This window comes from Pongo pygmaeus, chromosome 1 (genome assembly GCF_028885625.2).
Source record: "Pongo pygmaeus isolate AG05252 chromosome 1, NHGRI_mPonPyg2-v2.0_pri, whole genome shotgun sequence".
NCBI classification, from domain to species: Eukaryota; Metazoa; Chordata; class Mammalia; order Primates; family Hominidae; genus Pongo; species Pongo pygmaeus.
The window spans coordinates 176396004-176418135 of NC_072373.2; the positions used below are offsets into that span (position 1 = coordinate 176396004).

At 52.3% G+C, this 22132-nt stretch overlaps 1 protein-coding gene across 3 annotated transcripts; it reads left to right on the plus strand.

The window, feature by feature from the left end:
• The first annotated feature begins 5049 nt into the window (after positions 1–5049).
• LDLRAD1 (low density lipoprotein receptor class A domain containing 1) lies at positions 5050–15956 on the plus strand. 3 transcript variants are annotated; one of them, XM_054447281.1, is made up of 6 exons: positions 5050–5142; positions 5766–5817; positions 8836–8964; positions 10950–11087; positions 12856–12984; positions 14136–15956. In XM_054447281.1, exons 1-6 carry the CDS (start codon positions 5071–5073, stop codon positions 14282–14284), a joined length of 669 nt encoding a protein of 222 aa, XP_054303256.1. In that variant the 5' UTR covers positions 5050–5070; the 3' UTR covers positions 14285–15956. The 3 variants fall into 3 exon arrangements, with proteins under 3 accessions (XP_054303256.1, XP_054303265.1, XP_054303276.1); XM_054447290.1 differs by lacking the exon at positions 8836–8964; XM_054447301.1 differs by lacking the exons at positions 8836–8964; positions 10950–11087.
• Positions 15957–22132: the final 6176 nt, after the last annotated feature.

A 22132-nucleotide genomic window follows, 5' to 3' on the forward strand; every position in this document is an offset into this window, starting at 1 on the left:
AACAGGCCCTCAATTGTGCTGTACTTAACAGAAAAAAAATCTGAAGCAAAACTGACTACATGTTAACACTTGTTAACTCGCATTCGTGATTATTTGTTACATTATTCTTCCTACCTTTCCGTATTTTTTTTTTTTTTTTTTTTTTTTTTTGAGACGGAGTCTCACTCTGTCGCCCAGGCTGAAGTGCAGTGGTGCGATTTCAGTTCCCGGGTTCATGCCATTCTCCTGCCTCAGCCTCTCGAGTAACTGGGACTACTGGCTCCCGCCACCATGCCTGGCTAATTTTTTGTATTTTTTTAGTACAGATGGGGTTTCACCGTGTTAGCCAGGATGGTCTCGATCTCCTGACCTGGTGATCCGCCCGCCTCGGCCTTCCAAAGTGCTGGGATTACAGGCGTGAGCCACTGCGCCCAGCCACCTTTCCGTATTTTTCTTAAGGTTTTGAAACATTTTTCTGGGGGGCTGGCAGGGAGAAGGATGTTGGAGCAGGTGGAGTGGGCTTGACATGGTGTTGGGTGAGGAGGGAGGACAGAGAGGTCCACCCAGTGGGGTAGGATCTCCTGTCCTCCCCTTTCTTCAGGAACAAGGGGAAAGAAGTTTAGAGCGGGAGATGGGAAAGTTGAAGCTCAGAGAGGTTAAGTGACCCAGCCAAGATCACTCAGCTAGTGGTGAGACCATCTGGACTATCAGCTCCAAACTTGCGCTCTTGCTAGAAGTTTACCCAGCCCCGGCCCAGGAGTCCCAGTCAAGGCCAAGGGCCCAACAGGTGGCCCAAGCCATTAATCTTCATGATATAACTATCCCAACAACTGCCTCCCGCTAGGACAAGAACAGGCAGTGAAAGCCCCTGCCATCAGTTCTAACTAACCAGAAAGAGAGCAGACAGTAGAGAAGGAGGGGACGACGTGGGCCCAGCATCTGAACGTGCCCTTCAGGAGCAGCTGCTGGGACACGCGAGGCTGGCAGCCTGGAGCCTCTACCCTAGGCAAGAGAGACAGTGAGGCTAAAAATAATAGAGGCTGGGCCGGTCACGGTGGCTCACACCTGTAATCCCAGCACTTTGGGAGGCCGAGGTGGTCAAATCACGAGGTCAGGAGATCGAGACCATCCTGGCTAACACAGTGAAACCCTGTCTCTACTAAAAATACAAAAAATTAGCCAGGCATTGCGGCAGGCACCTGTAGTCTCAGCTACTTGGGAAGCTGAGGCAGGAGAATGGCGTGAACCCAGGAGGTGGAGATGGCAGTGAGCGGAGATCGCGCCACTGCACTCCAGCCTGGGCGACAGAATGAGACTCTGTCTCAAAAAAAAAAAAAAAATTGAGGCTGTACATGCCAATGTCCCTGAGGCCATCTGCTGCTGTGGAAGGAGTGCTCGCTGTGCTAGGACACTGACCACGGTATGGCCTTGCACAAGTCCCCTCTTCTTTCCAGACTTTAGATCCCCCTTCTGTAAAGTGAGGCCGTTGTGCTCTCTGAGCCTGAGGTCCCTTTGACTCTGCTGATCAAAGTTCTGAGTTTCCCTGAGGGACTCTGGCAGCCCTGTTTCCACTCTTTTCAATTTCCTCCTCTAACCCTCATATGGGCACCGCCTTAAGCTGCTGCTAGAACTCTCCATCCACCACTCACCATTCTCTCTGCTTTATTTACTTATTTATTTATTTATTTACTTATTTATTTTTTATTCATTTATTTATTTTGAGACAGAGTCTCACTCTGTCACCCAGGCTGGAGTACAGTGGCATGACCTCGGCTCACTGCAACCTCTGCCTTCCGTTCGTTCAAGCGATTCTCCCGTTTCAGCCTCCCAAGTAGCTGGGATTACAGGCACGGGCCACTGTGCCCGGCTAATTTTTATATTTTTAGTAAAGACAGGGTTTCACCATGTTGGCCAGGCTGGTCTTGAACTCCTGATCTCAAGTGAGCCACCTGCTTTGGCCTCCCATAGTCCTGGGATTACAGGTGCAAGCCACAGCGCCCAGCATCTCCCTGCTTTAGAATGAGACACATCTGAGGTTAAGCAAAAAAGGACTGCAAATCCTAACAGCGGTGAGCCACTGATGGTATTTCACAGTTGTCAGGCTGGAGGAAGTCCAAAAGTCTGATGGTACTAAGTGTTGACAGAGATGTGATCAACAGAAATTCTCATCCACAAGGGAGGGAGTGCGAATCAACTCTGCTTGGAGTCAAAACTGACCTGGGTTAAAATCCCTGCTCTGCTGTTTACCCACTGTGTGGCTTTGGCAAGTTACTTAACCTCTCTGAACCCAGTTTCTGCATCTGTCAAGTGGGTGTAATAATATTACCTATTTTTCAGAGTTGTTGTGAGGATCAAGGGAGACGGCATGTGTAAGGCGGCTGGTGTAGTGCCTGGAGCATAGTAGCTGCTCAATAAATAATATCTGCCTCCCTTCCATCCATGCCCTCCCCTTGAGAGTGAGACTGTGAATTGCAGGGGAAATGATTCCAGGAAGTTCAAGGATTGAGGCACCAGGGACTCTCCTTCGTGTCACCAGGCCCCCTGCTGCCCTTCCCTCAAGGGTTCTTGGTGACAGCCTGAGCCCTGGAGAGACGCAGTGCTTTCAGCACAGTTGTATGTGGCTGTACCTGGACTCAGCAGATGAAAGGGCATTTCAAAGCCCCGGGGAGTCTTTTTATAAAGGAACACTTAAGAATCACAGAGTCAAGGAAGGCCAGAGGCTGAAGGGCATTAATATGTCCAGGAATGGCAAATGGTCATTGTCAGGCCTCTGAGCCCAAGCTAAGCCATCATATTCCCTGTGACCTGCACGTACACATCCAGATGGCTGGTTCCTGCCTTAACTGATGACATTGTCTTGTGAAATTCCTTCTCCTGGCTCATCCTGGCTCAAAAGCTCCCCTACTGAGCACCTTGTGACCCCCATTCCTGCCTGCCAGAGAACAACTCCCCTTTGACTGTAATTTTCCTTTATCTACCCAAATCCTATAAAACGGCCCCACCCTTATCTCCCTTCGCTAACTCTCTTTTCGGACTCAGCCCACCTGCACCCAGGTGAAATAAACAGCTTTATTGCTCACATAAAGCCTGTTTGGTGGTCTTTTCATACGGACATGAGTGAAAGTCATCATGTTTGATACCCCTCTCCACTCTTACACCCACGGCAGGCATCACTAGTCAATCACAGTTCTGACCTCAGAAACCTTCTGAGGCCCATGTTCCAGAGAGCCTTTTGCAATCAATTGCAGCTGACATGCCAGATAAAATCTAGTTAGTGTCTTTAGTAGGGACCATGGGTGCCCTGCCCATGCTATCAGCCCTTTCCATTTCAGGACATATTAGCTTAGCGTGCAGCTGCTAAGCTGCCAACACTGACCTCTCTTTGCCTAAGGCAGCCCAGTGGTACAAGGAATTAACACCCTCTGGCTAGTCTCTTTTTTTTTTTTTTTTTTTTTTTGAGACGAAGTTTCGCTCTTATTGCCCAGGCTGGAGTGCAATGGCGCAGTCTTGGCTCACTGCAACCTCTGCCTCCCAGGTTCAAGCAATTCTCCTGCCTCAGCCTCCTGAGTAGCTGGGATGACAGGCGCCTGCCACCATGCCTGGCTAATTTTTTGTATTTTTAGTAAAGACAGGGTTTCACTGTGTTGGCCAGGCTGGTCTTGAACTCCTGATCTCAGGTGATCCACCTGCCTCGGCCTCCCAAAGTGCTGGGATTACAGGCATGAGCCACCATGCCTGGCCTCCTCTGGCCATTCTCAACCAGGACTGGCAGGAGCTGGCAGATTAATACCCCAGTTCCCCTCACCTTGAGTGGGATAACTCTGAGGTGCATCTTCTCCCCTAGCTTCCCCAAGTGCCCCAGGAGGGCTAAATTCCACTTGCCCACAGCGGAAACCTGCTTCATAACACACCTGTTATCGGATCCTTCTCTTCTGTGTCTCATTTCCCTCACCCCCCGACCAGCATTTCCTGGGATCACTCCCAATTAACTCTAATTAACTCTAATCACTCCCAATTAACTCCTCAAATCTTGTCTTAGAGTCTGATTCTGGGGAATCTTAAACTAAAACACCCCCTTCATCTAGCTTATATCTTTATTTTCTGGATGAAGGAACTAAGGCGCAGAGAAGGGGAGTGAGTCGCCCATCAGAGCCAGGAGTAGGGCCCTAATGAGAGTCCCGTTCTCCTGGCCTAGGGCTCAGCTCTTCACAGTGTTACTTGCTGCCTCCCAAAGGCTGCCCCTGTGTCTGCACCTCCCACTTGCACCCACATGGATTCATTTTATTTCCCAATGCAAAAGAAAAGGCTGATTGCAGGTTGGAAAATCTATGGGCATCAGAGGCAGGTGCAAGAACTCCTGAGCTCATTTCTGGAGGTAGACACCTCTCCTCCCTTGGTGCGGGTCCTTGGACCTGTCCCTCAAGATTCCAGGGCCCTGGTTTACTCAGCAGTGGGACAGGCTGTTAGGGAAACCCACTCACTGGGGACATAGAAGGGGTTGTTCATGCAAGCAACCAGCCCCCCGCCTCTTCCCTACCTCAGGCACCACCTCAGGGGCAGTAAAAATTCACGTTGCCACGTTTCTAAATGAAACAATTTAAAATTATATTTGCTTTATAATTTTAGTGGAAAATGCATATTCTTTCAATCTAGGTTACCTATGTAGTTGAAGAGAAGAACATCAATGAGAAAATGACCCCTACTTTCTAGCCACCGAAACGTTAATTCTGGGAGTTTCTGCCTGCATCTTCATACCCCTGGAACCTGAGCTCCTCCCGTTCCATCACTGATGTGGAGGAAAATGCACTTCCTGAAAAGTTTCTGGGTATCACCCCTCCCATGTACTGTGAGACTTGGGGCAGTTTCTCCCTCTCTGAACCTCTGGCTCTGGGATGGGGATGAGGATTCCAGCCTCGCAATGTTGCTGTCAGATGGCAGATGAGGGAATAGCCTGGCCGGAGTGGGGCCTCCTGCCCTTGCCTCTGCTTGGAAGACAGCTGACAGGGGACTGCCCAAGGGAGGGTGTGGCCCGGGCAAGGCCTCCTGCTTGTTCCTCCTCCAGGTTGGCCCTGGTGACAAGGCAGGGAACCCATGCTGAGCTCTCTGCACACAGCCCCAGTCGGGGAGCGGGAAGCCGAAGACATGAACAAGGTCTTCTCCCAGGTGAGAGCTGTCCCCAGGTGAGAGCTGTCCCCAGGTGAGAGGTGTCCCCAGGTAAGAGTTGTCTCCAAGTAAGAGCTGTCCCCAGGAGCCCTGACCAGGCTCCTGATCTTGGGAGAGCAAACCTCAGGATGAGGAGTGGGCAGTAGAGAGTGGGCATACATGGGAGACACGGAGGAAAATCAGCCCCCGTCCTGCCCCGGGGCTCACTCCCAGGGTGTAGGGGACCCTACCAGTGACCCAGCAATACAGTCCAGGTGGCAAGTGCTGGTATGGAAACAGAGGAGACAGGTGGACAGGAGGGGAGAGCGACCAGCTTTACTGGGGAGGAGAGTATCAGGGAAAGCCTCACCCAGGAGTCGCTGCCCAAGCCGGTTTGAAGGATGAATATTTATCAGGTGGACAGCAGAGAAAAAGGCATTCCAGGCAGAGGGCACAGTGCAGGCAAAGGTGTGGACATATGAAGCGGGCATGATGCATCTGGGGCGTGAGATGCTGGGGTGTGAGGGACCCGTGGTTCCACCTAAGACTGTCTCAGTGACGCCTCTGAAAACCCTGTTGTCTGCCTCCCTGAGGCTGGAGCTCACCTCACCTAAGCCCACCCCTCACTCTGTTCTCTTGGGCAGGGAGAGAATGGCCACACTGCTGCTGGACCCAAAGCCCACCCTGGAGGGGAAGGTAAAGAACTGGAGGACCCGGGGCCAGTGCCCCGTGGGGCTCCCTTGAAGCTGGCAGTTGGCTATAGAGGCATGAGGAGGGTTCAAGGCTCCCGCTGTCCCTCAGACCTCTGCTTCCATGTTAATGTTGTCTGCTCCCAGCTTCCTGGCCGGCCATGCTGACAGTTACTTGCTTAATAGGGTTATTCATTCTCTCCATGCACATGCATGTATGAAGCACCTACTATGTGCTGCCTACCTCACAGGCACCAAACTGCATACAGTGCCCACCTGTAACACAGAGAAAAGAGCACCAGCATCAAATTCCTGACTCAGTGGGTGACCTGGGCAATTCTCTTTACCCCTGAGGGGTAAAGTGACACATTCATTTAGCCCTACTATGTGCCACTGGCCCATGATGTGACCAGGACAGTCCTCTTTACCCTTCTGAAAATAGAAGAAGGAAGAAACACACACGTACGGAGCTTTGCATATGCCCTGGCTTGGCCCATATTTGATCAATGAGGAAACACACTCAGAGAGGTAGATTAAAATACCAACTATAAAGAATCCAGCCCCAGGTAGGTGCCTGGCACTGCATGATCTCTTTAATCCTCAGGACAGCTCTGAGACAGGGGCCCTGTTACGGGGCAATAACAGATGAGACAGCTGAAACTAAGAGAGGTTGGGTAACCAGGCCAAGGTCACACAGCAGGGAGGTTGGAGGTCCAGGGTTCAAATGTGAACTGAGGTCTCTCTGGTTACAAAGCCCCAGGGCTTTTGTTGCTCCGAGCTGGTGTTTGTTTATTTCTAAGTCCTGACTCATGATGGGCGTGGTTGTGGAAAGAATCGCCTCCTTTTCCTCATTGGTCCAGGGAGAGGACTGGCACCTAAGGGCTTTCTGGCTTTGAAGTGCAACAGCTTCACCTGGGCAGGAGCCTTGGTTCTGCAGGTTCTCCCGTGGCCCCACCTTGTGCATGGTCTGTGCCGCACAAATATTTGAGGAGCTGCTTGGCTGATCAGGACACCTCTCCCTGCCCAGAGTCATGCTGCCTCCCTGGTTACCTGAGTTTACCCTGTTTGCTGATGGCCAAGGAGCCACCAACTAGGGCTGTAGGGATGACAGGTTTTAGACTTATGCTGCCTCTCCTGCTATTGTCTCCCCTCCCAATACACATCCATCTTGGAGTCCCACCACCCCAGGCCATTTGTGCTCCCCCACCTGCAACCACCGGGCCTTTACTCCTGCCATGCCCTCTGCCTGGAGTGCCCTCTCTTTGCACCCTCCCTTTACCTGCCTGTGGAAATCCCATTCTGCTTCTGAGGACACTGCATCGGAAATGTGAATGGATTGGAAATAACCTGGACTGACCCATACTGGGCGCCTTCCCTTGCCTCCTGGACCCCCCGGGTCAGTATATTCACACAGTGTTCACAAAGCCCCAGGCTGGTGTGGTGGCTCACGCCTGTAATCCCAGCACTTGGGAGGCCGAGGAGGGCAGATCACCTGAGGTCAGGAGTTCAAGACCAGCCTGGCCAACATGGTAAAACCCCGTCTCTACTAAAAATACAAAAATTAGCTGGGCATGGTGGTGGGCGCCTGTCATCCCAGCTACTTGGGAGGCTGAGGCAGGAGAATTGCTTGAACCCAGGAGGCAGAGGTTGCAGTGAGTCGAGATCATGCAACTGCACTTCAGCCTGGGCAATAGAGCGAGACTCTGTCTCAAAAAAACCCCACAAAAAACAAAAGCCCCCACCGTGTGCCTGGCTCTGGGCTGGGCCCTGGGGTCACAGGGATGAATCACACCTGCTCCTGCCCCTTTCTCTGAGGTACCTGTGGCCTGGGCACGTCAGTAGCCCCCACGCCCCTTCAGACATGTCCATGCCTTGCCTTCTAAGTGCAATAACAAGCCACAGAGGGCAAGGATCAGGGCAAGCTGCACAGCAGGGCACCCAGGAGGTCCTCAGTAAAGCCTTCTTTTATTATTTTGTAAGCAGGGGAGAATTAAAGGAGACTTAAAGTGCAGTTCTACAACAGCAGGGACGTCCCCTATCACTGCTATCTCCACAGCGCTTAGAATAAGGCTCGGCACATGGTAAGTCCTCAATAAGCAATAACAGGCCAGACACAGTGGTGCACGCCTGTTGTCCCAGCACTTTGGGAGGCTGAGGCAGAAGGACTGCTTGAGCCTAGGACTTATAGGGTGCAGTGAACTACGATCGCACCACTGCACTGTAGCCTGGGCAACAGAGCCAGACCCTATCTCTAAAATATAAAAAATAATAATTTTTAAAAAGCAATAATAATAGCTCATACTCAACACTTACTCTGTGCCAAGCACTGTTCTAACACATTAACTCGACAAATTCTAATCCTCTCAACAAACTCTAAGGTGCTCTTATGGTCCCCATTTTCCACATGAGGAAACTGAGGCACAGGGAAGTGAAGTGGCTTACTCAGTGTGGCCCAGGTAGGATGTGGTAGAGCTGGGATTCCAACCTGCACCCCAGCAGACTACAGAATGGACAGTCAATTGGGATCGTGGAAAGGGCACGGGTTTTGGCATCAAACAGGTGTGGATTCACACGACAGCTCCACCCAGGGTGACATGAATCTTTTTCTTCTTGAGCCCTAGTTTCCTCATTGATAAAATAAAAGCTTGTTTTGAAAAATAAAGTATGGTTATGAAGGGCCTAATGGATCTTCTGCCCCAAGGTGGGGGCTGGACATGCAGGCGTCCATCTCTCCCTGCGTCCTGAGGAAGTCTCCTGATGGCGGGTGGGAGGGGAGGGCTGTCCGCCTCTGCCATTCAGCCAGCTGTGGGACCCTGGCCAGGGTGGCACCTAGTGGGGTGGGCCCACAGACAGAACAAAGAGCATCAAGGAGGGCTTGGGAGCTGCTCCTCCAGGGAAGCCATCCCTGCTCTTCTCACCCTGGGGGTGAGGCTGCTTGCAGAGGGCAGGGTGGGGAGGGGGCTCCCTGTTCCCAGTGCTGGCCCCCTTTCACCACCACCCCTGGGCTTGTTTCCCCCCCACACAGCAGGCTGCGGCCACCTCTGCTGCTCGCGTCGCGGGGCCTGTCTCTCTGCCTCTCTGCTGCTCCTCCTGGCAACTCTGGCGGCCCTCATCGCCTTGGTCACCATCCTTGGACTCCCATCACGCACCCCAGGTCAGGGCAGCCAAGAGAGGGTGGGTCAGACCCGGTGGTGGGGCATGGGGGGCACAGAGAGACAAGGGAGCCCCGACCTGCCTGGCTTCTCCACCAGGTGACTTTGGACAAATTCCTTAAGGTGCATGCACAGACACGCACAGACACCTGCACACACACTGACTATATCTGTCTCTGAGCCTCCGTTTGCACCTCTGTGACATGATTATTGAGAGAACCCAGCTCTGATGTCACCTCCTCTAGGATGCCTTCCTAGACCCCCAGGCTGGGTTACGAGACTCTTCTCAGCCCCACAGTCCCTACACTTCCTCTTCCCCTGGCCTGGCCACCCCAGGGTGGTGCTATCCATCTGTGTGTCCATCTCTACCACAGGGGACAGGGTCATATCCCATACATGCCTGCAGCCCCAGCTTCAGGGGTGAACAGCCCCAACACAGTGCCTGCCCTCATGGAGCTAATAACTGTTCCGAGAGCAGTCTAGATGTGAATACACATTACAGCGGGGTCCCTGGGAGCCCTGAGAGTCTAGACCGGTTGAGGAGTCAGGGTAGGCTAGGCACAAAGGGGATTAGTAGTGGGGGGATGGCAGGAAAAGCATCCCAGGCACAGGGAACAGCATGTGTGGAGCCCTGAGGGATGGGAGGAAGGAGGGATGGGAGGAAGCAGGAAGAGAAGGAGAGACCAAGAGGCCAGTGCACAGGAAGGGCTGGAGTGACAAGTGGGGCCCAGTGCCAAGGGCCTCACAGGCTGCACCGAGAAGGGAGGTCATAGTCCAATAGCCACAGAAAGGGATTAAGTTGGGGGCAAGTGTCACCAGGTGGATGTTTCTGAAGGATGGCTCTGCAGCTGGGCAGGGTGGGTATAGAGGGCTGACGTGGGGGCGGGGGCTGAGATTCACAGCGCTCCCCCTGCCCATGCAGGAACACAGATCCTGAGGCGGATGAATACATGAGCAGCTGCAGTCATGAGCCTGTGTGCACATCTGTGTGTTTAGCATGTCTATGAGTGTATGCAGCTGTGTATGCATGTTCATGTCTGTGTGAGAGCATGTGTGTGTCAGTGCGTGTGTGCACATCTGTTGTCTGTGTATCTGTGAGTGTGCACACAGGTACAGCTGTGTGTGTGTGAGCATGTGTTCATGTGTGTGTGCATCTGTGTGTGTGTCTGTGTCAACATGAGTGTTGCTGAGAGTTGCTCCCCCCCCCGCCCCCTCCCCCACACACACTAGCTGAGGCAGCCCAGGGACTGAGAGGTGGTTCACACATACACAAACACAAATGCACCAACCGGCTCCCATCCCCAATTATGCACACGTATACACATGTGGGGCCAAGGGGTTCCCCCTACCTTGTCTGTAGGTTTCTTTTAATTCTTTGGGGCAGCCCTAGGAGTGGGTATTCCTTTTCTCCTCCCATATGGGGGGCTAATGATGACATGTCGCGGGGGTGTTTGGGGAACTATAGAATAAAGATATGAAAGTGCTTTGCAGTTGTGCCCAGATAGAAGGAATTATGACATATGGCCCTCCAGCCAGCCCAAATATATTGCTTCTGACACTCTAACCTGGTACCAGGAGCTCCACCATTAAAACCACTTCACTGAATTGAACATTGTCCTCAGAAGCTTCCCGTGACACTGTAAATAAGTTTTCAATACAAGAGAGAACCATTACTTGTTCTGCACATTTTCTGTTCTATGTTTCTTCACAGAGATGCTTTTATTTAATCCCCACAACAGTCCCACGGGGTGTGTGCTATGATCCCCATGTTGCAAACAACCTGAGACTCAAGGTGGTCAGGTCATCTGCCCAAGATCAGGCAGCCGGCAGCGGGTACAGCTGGGGCTTGAACCCCATTGATGGCGCTGGGTCCATCCTCCCCACTGCCCCAGCCCCTCAGGCCAGCTCTAGGTGGAGTTCAGGTGAGGAAGGTTTGTCCTTGTGAGCACCACCCTTGACCCTCCAGGGCCTTCCCCTGCCTGTTTAGGAGCCCAAGCTTGTATAACACTGACAAACAGGACAGGCTTCTTGTGCCACGACCAGAGGAGCTGCATTCCAGCCAGTGGGGTCTGTGATGGCGTTCGCACCTGTACCCATGGCGAGGACGAGGATGAGAGCTTGTGCCGTGAGTACCCGCTCGGTGCTGCCCCTCCCAGGGGTTCCCCCACACCCCGATTCTCTTGGCAGCCACACTGAAGCTCAGCCAACCCTGAACACATCAGGCACCTTCACGTCCCCATGGCTTTGATGCTCCAGTGCCTTCATCCAGGAACACCTGCCCCGACCTGGTCCCAGTCAGGGACACGCATACATGTCCCCACTAAGGAATGCCTTCACCCTGTGCATCTCCACTCCCAGAGAACCCGTATTCATCCCTCAAGGCAGAGTTCAAGTGTTACCTCCTCCAGGAAGCCTTCCCTGACTCCCACACTAGGTTAAAGTGTCTCCTTTGGGCTTCCACAGCCCCTGTGGTTCCCTGTGTCCCAGCCCTCATCACGCTGGTTGTCGCTTTTGATTGGCACATCTGCCACCCCCATCAGACTGTGAACTCCTCTGAGGCAGGCCCAGTCCGCTTGATATCGGGGACCCAGCCCCTAGCACAGAGGGGTATTCAGAATGGCTTGCTGAATGAATGAGCGAATGAATGAATGGGAAGACCTGGCCCCAGACCTTAGACACCTGAAGGTTCTCAGGAGAGAGGAGCCTGACCCCACAGGAGAGAGAGAGCCTGACCCCACAGGAGAGAGAGAGCCTGGAGAGGTGCAGTGGGTGGGGTAGGGGAGCTCATGGAGGGAGAGTCATTGCATCACAGACCCTGAAGACAAGAAGTAATCTCAAAAGCATCTAGTCCTTGCCCCAGCTCATCCCCAATCCCCTCTCTAGCAAGCCCAACCGAGGCCACCCAGCCTCTGCTTGCATCCCCTGGGATGCAAGGATTGGAAGGTTTTTCCATGGGAAGGTTTTCCTTGTCCCAGGCTTAGAGCTGCCTCCCAGAGTGGTTCCTCCCTGATTGGTTCCAACTCTGTCCTTCTGTCAACCCTGCCCCGATGGACCACACTTTAATTTCTCCCATGATGGTAGTGCTGCATGGATTTGAAGATTGCTCCCTTGCTCCGCATGAGGGTTCTCTTCTCTACGCCACATCCCCTTCTCCAGGTCACAGTCAGCCCCCTTGTGACCCAGTTCTTGGCCCTCCCCACTCCATCAATGCTCCACAGAATGAATATCAACTGCCCATGTCCCCGTCCCTGGACAGGCCTCAGAAACATCCTCAGCCCTTCTGGCTGGGTCTGGGCAGTCTAACGAACAGAAGCTTGCTCCTTCCCTACCCAAGGTTTTCTATCTCTAGTGATGTGGCCTGAGTTTGTGTGAATTTTTGGTAGCCCTATCACACTACTGCCTAACAGAACACACTTTCAAGAAAGGTGCTCTGACTCTGCCTTACAAGGTGTGTGAACCCTACATCCCCTGAGATCCAGGCCCCAAGTGTAAGACTCCACATTTATTCCTGTGATGTTCCAGTTGGAGGAGGCTTCCTGGAGGTGATGGAACTTGAACCTGAACTTGAAAGAATGGTTTTGGATAGGTGTCAAGGAGGCTCTTTGTGGAGGGGGGCATAGTATCTGCAGTGGTGTGGGGCAGGAACACACCAGGGCTGGGGAGGAACTGAGGAAGGGAGGGGCAGATCTCTGGGCCTCTGTCCAGCGACGGAGCTCTCCTCTCCCTCTGACTCCACCACCTCCCCAGGAAACCTTCTGCTTGCACCTTTCTGGGCTGGATGGGCACTGATCCTGAGTTTGGCAACTGCCAGGGTGGTCAATCCTCCTCCCGATAACCCTCAGACAGCTGTGGCCAGATGTGGACTTCTTCCTGCCTCCTCTGTACCTCTACAGGAGATGTGCCCCAAAGCCTCCCCCACTTCCTTGTAGCCCACTGTGGAGACCCGGCCTCCTGGATCTACTCAGACCAAAAATGTGATGGCACTAACAACTGCGGGGACTGTTCAGATGAACTGAGCCCAGGTAGGTGTCTGGGCACAGGCTGGGCTGGGGCTGGTGTCCAGGCAGCAGCCAGAGGGCAAAGGGTGAGCAGGGAATCTCTAGGGCTCCCCCTTGCAGGCTTCCCTGCATCCTAGGAAGGAGTTTTCTACCCCTGCTTGAATACATCCTGTGGTGGGGTACTCACTACCACTCCAAGTGACTTTTTCTGGAGGCTCATTCTTCTGCAGTGGGGAAGTCACCTTCAAGGGCAGAGATGAGAAAACTGGGTCCCAGAAGGTGGTCATGCAAGGAGTACATACGTGGCCCAGCTGGGATTTGAACCTGGGGTTCCCTTATCTCTGCACCTCCCAGTGACCCTGTGAGGAAAGCAGGGCAGGAATCACTGGCCCCAATTTGTATATAAGTAAATGGAGGCTTTGAGAGGAGAAACTTAGTACAATGCGTGACAGGAAGGGAGCTCAGATGTGAAGCCAGGCCTCCTGATCCAAGTCCCGAGTCCTGTAGCTGCCCTAGAGTTTCCTCTCAATCTCTTCCCCAGTGGTCAATCAACAAACACGTTCTGAGCACTGGTGGGGTGCTCACAACGCACCTGGTATCAGATTCAGGTGAGGGACATCAGGAATCAGGCATGTGTCCTACCCCCAGGACTCACATCATACTGATGCCAAAAGGAGGTGCTGGGGACCTGGAGGAATCAAGGGAGATTTCTCAGAAGAGGCAGCATTCAAGGAGACCAAGAATAGACAGGTTTCAGTAGGCAGAGGCCGGGTGTGTGGGGAGGAATGCCGGAGGCCTGAGCAGAGGAGAGAAGGCTAGGAGCACCCTCAGGGAGTCATGGCAGGTGAGCATGGCTGGACTCAGGGTAAGGAAGAGCACCCATTCATATTGCAGTCTTTACCGTGTGCCTGGGACTTTGCCTGACATCCTTTGCTTGATAACAAGCTTGAGCACACTAGGAAACAGGTTCAGATAGAGTGAGGGAGGTCACATAGCCTGTGAGCTGTGGAGTCTAGATTCTCTCTGCCGCAGGAAAACTAGGAACACACTCAACCCATGTCAGATGGGTTGGAGCCGTGGGGAGCTACGGCAGGTTTCAGAACTGGGGAGTGCCCTGGTGCACAGAGCATTCCAGGACACAGCAACTGCTCTCCTGCTGGCTCTTGTCTCTGCAGTGACTGTGTGCCCACCCTGCGGCCCTGGGTGGTGGCGCTGTCCTTCAACCTTCTTCAAGTACTGCGACTGTATCCCGAGGCGTCTCTGCCGCGACCATGTACAGCACTGCTCCGACTGGTCCGATGAGTATGCCTGTCCCGGACCCTGAGTGGGCCACTCAGGCCAGCATGGAAGGCTGGCTGGAATGGCACTGATAACCCTTCACATGAAAAGCGAATCCTAGTGCACGAGGGCAGGAAGCAGCCTTTGAAATGGGATCTACACATCATTTCTGAATAGGAATTTTCTCTCCTGCTTTCAAGTTGTTCAGCCTCTGCTTGAATGCCTCCAATGACCAGCAGCTCATTACCATGTTAGGTGTCTTCTAACAAAGATGAGGTGGTGAAAACCCGTCTCTACCAAAAATACAAAAATTAGCCAGGCATGGTGGCGCACACCTATAGTCCCAGCTACTAGGGAGGCTGAGGTGGGAGGATTGTGTGAACCCAGGAGGTCAAGGCTGCAGTGAGCTGTGACCACACCACTGCGCTCCAGCCTGAGTGACAGAGTGAGACCCTGTCTCAAAAAAATGAAACAAAACACAAACACAAACAAAGACGAAGGGAATCTGCTTCCATGATTTCATGCCTGTCTCTGGGGCCACACAGAGGAAATCTGCTAACTGCTCCAAGACAGACTTGTGGATCCTAATCTCATCATCCCTTAGAGTGATGATATATCTGGGGCTTAAATGACAAGCCGAGTTTAGCCTTCACGGATGGCACATACGTGAAACATATGCCACTTCTTACCCCTTTGGTACCTAAGGCAGATATACTGGGCTTGGATGCAACCTTAGCATCTTCCCCAGTTCAGTTAACCCAGCAGGCTCTACTGATTTAACCACGTGACACAGCACATGAAACAGGATATCTGGCATCCTACCAGTGGGAAGCCACCCCAGGAAGCTCCGAGCTATAGAATAGAAGATCTGGAGAAAGAGCAGCTTGAAGGGCTCCTCACCAGTCTTCTGTCTGTCCACCCTGCTCTCCACCCCAGCACTCCCCACCCTCCACTCTATGCCCAGCTGCCCAACTAAACAGCCTAGTTTTCTGGAAGTAGGGACTATATTTTGATCCTGGAGCCTGAATGAGCTGCTTCTGTGCTTATCTTTCCAGCTTCACACCACCCAGGCAGGCAAGGATGAATATTTCCATTAGATGGATTAGAAAACTGAGGCCCAGAGAGGACAATGACTTGTCCAGAATCATACAGAAAAGTCAGTGCTGGAACTGGGACCCAAACACAGTCTATGGCACCCCAGCCCAGAAGCCTTTCCAGCTACCAGTGTGATTATACCTTGGCCAGGGCAGAGTCTCTGCAGGGTATTTTAAAACTGAGCTTGTCAGATACAGTGGCTCACGCCTATGATCCCAGAACTTTGGGACACTGAAGTGGAAGTGTCCCACTTGAGCCCAGGAGTTCGAGGCCAACATAGGGAGAACCTGTCTCTACAAAAAATAGGAAAAAAATAGCCGGGTGGGGTGGTGCATGCTTGTAGTCCCAGCTACTCAGAAGGCTAAAGTGGGAGGATTGTTTGAGCCTGGGAGATTGAGGCTGCAATGAGGCGTGATCATGCCACTGCACTCCAGCCTGGGCAACAAACCCTGTCTCAAAAAATTTCTTTTTAATAAAAATAAAATAAAACATGAGATTGAGGGTCAGAAAGTGAGACCCATCTTCTGAAAGAGAGGCTTAGGATCTGCCTGATGGGAGGGCTCCTGTCGAGGGAGACAGACATATCCCCACTGAAAAATTAATAAAATTGGTTTTACATATCAGTTTTCTGAGTTTTGAAAACTGAAAATGGCAGCCATAAGAAGGAATGAGATCATGTCCTTTGCAGGGACATGGATGAAGCTGGAAGCCATCATCCTCAGCAAACTAACACAGGAACAGAAAATCAAACACCGCATGTTCTCACTCATAAGTGTGAGTTGAACAATGAGAACACATGGACACAGGGAGGGGAACAACACACGCTGGGGCCTGTCAGCGGTAGGGGGTAAGGGGAGGGAGAGCATCAGGACAAATAGGGGCTTAAATCCTAGATGACAGGTTGATGGGTGCAGCAAACCACCATGGCACATGTATACCTATGTAACAAACCTGCACATGTATCCCGGAACTTAAAAAAAAATTTAAAAAAGAAAACTGAAAATAGGCATCCGAGGGACTGGTGAGCTCTGGTTCATTTATTGCTTCATACATTCGTTCACTCATCAGTCTCTGCAAACCTGCTTTGGACCAAGTTGTGAGCCAGGTGCCGAGCCCCTAGAAAAGAGACCTGGATCCTAGCACACAAGGAGCTTAGGGTCTTCTGGAGGAAGTGCCTCACACCATATAGGGAGGGCTGGGAATGCAGGAAATGCTGAGCTCAGGGCTCCAAGGAGGGGCCTCCCAGAGCCAGGAAAATCACCTTTCTGACCCGGAACAACTGAGGAGTTCCTGGAACAGGGTTCCTCAGGGATCTTGCCCAAGAGACTGAGTTTCTCTCCAACTGCAGTGCAAGCAGGAGCTGAGACAGCCCTCGGGCATCCTTAGTTCTGACCCTGAACCAGACGAGCCTTCCTTCCCAGAGGAGGACATTGGGCTGGCTCTGGAGGCTAGAAGAATTTCCGGAGGTAAGAGTGGACGAAAAGGACATTCCAGGCTGAGGGGGCATGTGAACAAAGTCATAGAAGTGTGATCGTACAGCTCAGCCAGGCAATGTCCAACAGGCCAGAGACGCCACAGTAGAGGGTGGGTGAGGAACTAGGAGAAGAGGTGACAGGGGTGAGCAGGGGATGGATCGTGGAGCGCTTAGCATGGCAGTGGGCTATCATCAAGGGCAATTTAGCCTGGAAACTGGATCTACCACAATCTTTATTTATGTATATATATTTTTAGACAGAGTCTTATTCTGTCACCCAGACTGAGTGCACTGACATGATCATAGCTCACTGAAACCTCAAACTCCCGGACTCAAATGATCCTCCTCCCCCAGCCTCCCAATAAGTTGGGATTACAGGTGTGCCCCACCACGCTCAGCCTTTTCTTTTTCTTTTTTCTTTTTTCCTTTTTCTAGAGATGAGAGTCTCACTATGTTGCCTAGACTGGTCTTGAACTCTTGGCCTCAAGAGACGCTCCTGCCTTGGTTTCCCAAAGCTCTGGAATTACAGGCGTGAGCCGCGGTATCTCACCTAGCATGACCTTTCACTACAACAGCCCAATAAAAAGATGCCAAGGGCTTGGACCAAATGGGCAGAGAAAAGGGATGGTCAAGGGCTATTTACTGGTAGAGCTCATGGGTCTTCAGCCCTCCTATGGGTGGGGAACGGGGGACAGTAAGGTGGGGGATGAGAAACATGGTGAGTCCAGGATGCCTGGGAAGGAGTGTGCTCCTGGCCTCCTGCCTTGGGCCATGCCTTCTCCAACAGGATGCCAGTCTCAAGGGAAAGAGGGGGTGGAATTTGTTCTTGAGGGATAAGAAAGGTCCAGAGGTATTAGCCGGGCGTGGTGGCGGGCGCCTGTAGTCCCAGCTACTCGGGAGGCTGAGGCAGGAGAATGGTGTGAACCCGGGAGGCGGAGCTTGCAGTGAGCCGAGATCGCGCCACTGCACTCCAGCCTGGGCGACAGAGTGAGACTCCATCTCAAAAAAACACACAAAAAAGAAAGGTCCGGAGGTTTATTTCAGCACTCAAATGACATGTCCTGAGCACTGGCCACAGGAGGCCAGGCAAGATCAGAGCATGAGCCTATGTTTGCTCATACCAAGTCAGCCGTGGTGGCTCAGGTGGCTAGAGAGCGCCCAGCTCCCCGCAGTGGCAGCTCAGGCAGCTGCAGAGCGCCCAGGTCCCCACAGGATCTGCTGCTGTGGCACTTGGGCTTCTTTAGTGGGCAGCCTGGAGCGCTTTCTGAAAAAAAGCCCAGAGGCCCCAGCACTGTGGGCTATATATTAATTTCCCCCCTCCCGCCCCCACCAAACCATCCACAGGCCTCTGGGGCTTAAGATGCTTCATTAACAGAATAGGGAAACCAAGTCTAAGACAGACTTGTCTGCGTCCACTCAGCATGTCAGTAGCTGGGCAAGGACTAAAAGCCAGGTACTTAGGTGCACACAGCTAGCATCTGCCAAGTGCTTACAATGAACCGGCACTATGGTAAGTAAGGGCTTTGCCTTTCATCCACACAACACTATGAGGTAGGTACTATTTTTAGAGGACCTAAAACCTCTCAGAGAGGCAAGGTGGCTTGTTGATGGTGTGTGACTGGTGGGGGACAGAGCCAGGAATGCCAACTCTGAAGTCTGGGCCCTTCCCATGTGATATGGTTTTGAGAGGTGACAGCGTGCTAGCAGCCCTCGCAGCCCTCGCTTGCTCTCGGTGCCTCCTCGGCCTCGGCGCCCATTCTAGCCGGGCTTGAGGAACCCTTCAGCCTACCGCTGCACCGTGGGAGCCCTTCTCTGGGCCGGCCGAGGCCGGAGCCGGCTCCCTCGGCTTGCTGGGAGGTGTGGAGGAAGAGGCGCCGGCGGGAACCGGGGCTGCGCGTGGGCCAGCGCGAGTTCCCCGTGGGCGTGGGATTGGGGGCTGCACTCGGGGGTGCCCCAAACTCGGAGCGGCCGGCCAGCCCGCAAGCCCCGGGCAGTGAGGGGCTTAGCACCTGGGCCAGCAGCTGCGGAGGGTGCGCTGGATTCCACAGCAGTGCCGGCCCACCGGCTGTGTTCGATTTCTGGAGGGGCCTTAGCTGCCTCACTGGGGGGCAGGGCTCCACACCTGCAGCCCGCCATGCCTGAGTCTCCCCCGCCACCCGCCCTGGGCTCCTGCATGGCCTGAGTCTCCCCTACGAGCACCACCCCCTGCTCCACAGCACCCAGTCCCATCGACCTGCCCAAGGGCTGAGGAGTGCGTGCAGGGCACGGGACTGCCAGGCAGCTCCACCTGCGGCCAGTGCGCGATCCATTGGGTGAAGCCAGCTGGGCTCCTGAGTCTGCTGGGGACTTGGAGAATCTTTATGTCTAGCTAAGGGATTGTAAATACACCAATCAACACTCTGTATCTAGCTCAAGGTTTGTAAACACACCAATCAGCACCTTGTGTCTAGCTCAGGGTTTCTGAATGCACCAATCCACACTCTGTATCTAGTTAATCTGGTGGGGACTTGGAGAACCTTTATGTCTAGCTAAGGGATTGTAAATACACCAATCAGCACTCTGTATCTAGCTCAAGGTTTGTAAACACACCAATCAGCACCCTGTGTCTAGCTCAGGGTTTGTGAATGCACCAATCAACACTCTGTATCTAGCTAATCTAGTGGGGAGGTGGAGAACTTTTGTGTCTAGCTCGAGGATTGTAAACACACCAATCAGCACCCTGTCAAAACAGACCAATCAGCTCTCTATAAAACAGACCAATCGGCTCTCTGTAAAATGGACCAATCAGCAAGATGTGGGTGGGGCCAGATAAGAGAATAAAAGCAGGCTGCACGACCAGCAGTGGTAACCTGTTGGGATTCCCTTCAAGAAGTGGAAGCTTTGTTCGTTCGGTCTTTGCAATAAATTGTGGTGCTGCTCACTTTTTGGGTCCGCACTACGTTTATGAGCTGTAACACTCACGGCGAAGGTTTGCAGCCTCACTTCTGAAGGCAGCAAGACCATGAGCACATTAGGAGAAACTAACAACTCCAAACGTGCCGCCTTAAGAGCTGTAAGCTCACCGCGAACGTCTGCAGCCTCACTCTTAAGCCAGCGAGAAACTCCAAACACATCCGAACATCAGAAGGAACAAACTGCGGACACACCACCTTTAAGAACTGTAATACTCACCGTGACGGTCCGCGGCTTCATTCTTGAAGTCAGTGAGACCAAGAACCCACCAATTCTGGACACAGTTTGGCTGTGTCCCTACCTAAATCTCATCTTGAAGTGTAATAATCTCCATGTTTCAAGGGCAGGGCCAGGTGGGGATTATTGAATCATGGGGGCGGTTTCCCACATACCGTTCACCTGGTACTGAATACATCCAATGAGATCTGATGGTTTTATCACGGGCAGTTCCCCTGCACAAGACCTCTTGCCTGGCACTCTGTAAGACATGCCTTTGCTCCTCCTCTGCCTTCCACCATGATTGTAAGGCCTCCCCAGCCATGTGGAACTGTGAGTCCACTAAACCTGTTTTTCTGTGTTAAATTACCCAGTCTCAGTATGTGTTTATTAGCAGTGTGGGAACAGGCTAATACACCATGGTAGTTTAGTTTTATGCTGTCGCGAGAGGTCTGGGAAGGCTTCCTAGCAGAGGTGATACCTAAGCATGACCTTGAAGGGTGATTAGGAATGAGCCAGGCAGGGGGCGTGGAAAGGGCAGTCCAGGTTGAAGAGATGCTCAGCCACCAGGCAGGAAGGCAAGGTGGGTGTAGTGTGGGGAGGGCACCTGGCAGCTGAGGGAGTGCCTGGATGTCAGGAGAGTCTTGGACCCTGGCAGCAGTGAGGGAGCTTGACTGTGAAGGCTGCAGGCTGCCAGCAGAGGTTTTCAGCAGGAGGAACACATATATTTGATTCCTCCTTCTGAGGAGGGGCTGCAAAGAAGGCTGTCCTCTGAACACCAGGAATAAGACACAGCACCAGACCCTCTTAAATTCTTCCTGAGGGGAAAAGTGAGCTCCAGAATGCAAATGTCACTTGGAAGCAGAAAATCTTCATGCAGAAGAAAATGGTGCCAGGTGCCATTCCAGGGGCTTTAATGAATATTGATAGTCAAGGTTTAGGGAGTGCTCAGTCCATGCCAGGCGCCACTGGGAAGTTCTGTATGTTGTATCTCTGGCATCTCATTTTCTGTAATCCTCGCAACCACTCCAGGTACCTGGTTTGGTTATTCACACTCCCCAGATGCGGGGAGAGATGAAACTGCTTGCCTAAGATCACAGCTTTTAAGATGCAGACCCAGGACCCAAATCCAGAGTCCACCATACCCCTGGTCATTTCTCACTCATTTTCAGCCAGCTGTCCCTAGAAGGCAGAGCTGGGGCTCTGGCCAAAGGGCCACAGCCAGTAAACAGGAGGTGGCTGGCTTGGGCAGAAGAACCAGTGTTTCTTTCTTTCTTGTTAATTGGTTCTTCCTTTCAGAAAGGAGCAGGTGCCTTAGCGACCACACAAACAGCACTCAATAAGGTGGTTCCAGAAAGACACAGGACCCAGGGCAGCCAGGCAGGCTCCTCCTTTGGCTCAAATCAGCAGAGCAGCCTGGAGCGAGAACCCAGGTAGCTAGCGTCAGTATTTGCCATCTCCCAGCCTCCCTGGCTCCAGCTCCAAGATCAGGACTTTAAGAACAACAGGTTTTTCTGCTGTGCAAACATGCAGGGATAGATTAATGGAATTTGAAGTGGCTCAGGTTGGGCCCCAGGGTTTGGACTGGAAATCTGGTCAGGTTTAACTGTCTGCCGTCACTGTTTGCACGGGACTCATTTTTTCGTCCTTAGGATCACAGAACCACAGACGTTAGAGCTGGCAGTGACCTCAGAGCACAGCCAGGCTTTTGACAAAAGAGGACACTGCTTCCCAGAGAAGAAAGGGACTGGCCCAAAGATGCACTGTCAGGTGGCTATCACTAGGATTCTGAGGGCCACTCGAGGTCAAAGTAGAAGTGATTTCTCTGAGTCCTTAAAAGAATATATATATAAATATATGTATGTGTATGTATATATAGTATATATATATTTGTACTATGTATATTTTATATATACGTATATATAATTGTATACAATAAAATGCACAGATCTTAAGTGTCTAGTTCAATGAGGTTTTTAAAAACAGCTTTATTGAGGCATAGTTGAAATACAATAAGCTATGCGTATTTTTTTTTAATTTATTATTTTTTTTAGACGATGTCTCGCTCTGTCACCCAGGCTAGAGTGCAGTGGCTCCATTTTGGCTCACTGCAACCTCTACTTCCTGCATTCAAGCAATTCTCCCGCCTCAGCCTCC

Excerpts from the sequence above, each read along its gene's own strand:
- LDLRAD1 (XM_054447281.1), top strand. The coding sequence starts at position 5,071 with ATGCTGAGCTCTCTGCACACAGCCCCAGTCGGGGAGCGGGAAGCCGAA. Across the intron at positions 5,143-5,765 it reads TGAACAAGGTCTTCTCCCAG|GGAGAGAATGGCCACACTGC; the intron begins GTGAGAGCTGTC and ends TCTCTTGGGCAG. Across the intron at positions 8,965-10,949 it reads ACTCCCATCACGCACCCCAG|GAGCCCAAGCTTGTATAACA; the intron begins GTCAGGGCAGCC and ends CTGCCTGTTTAG.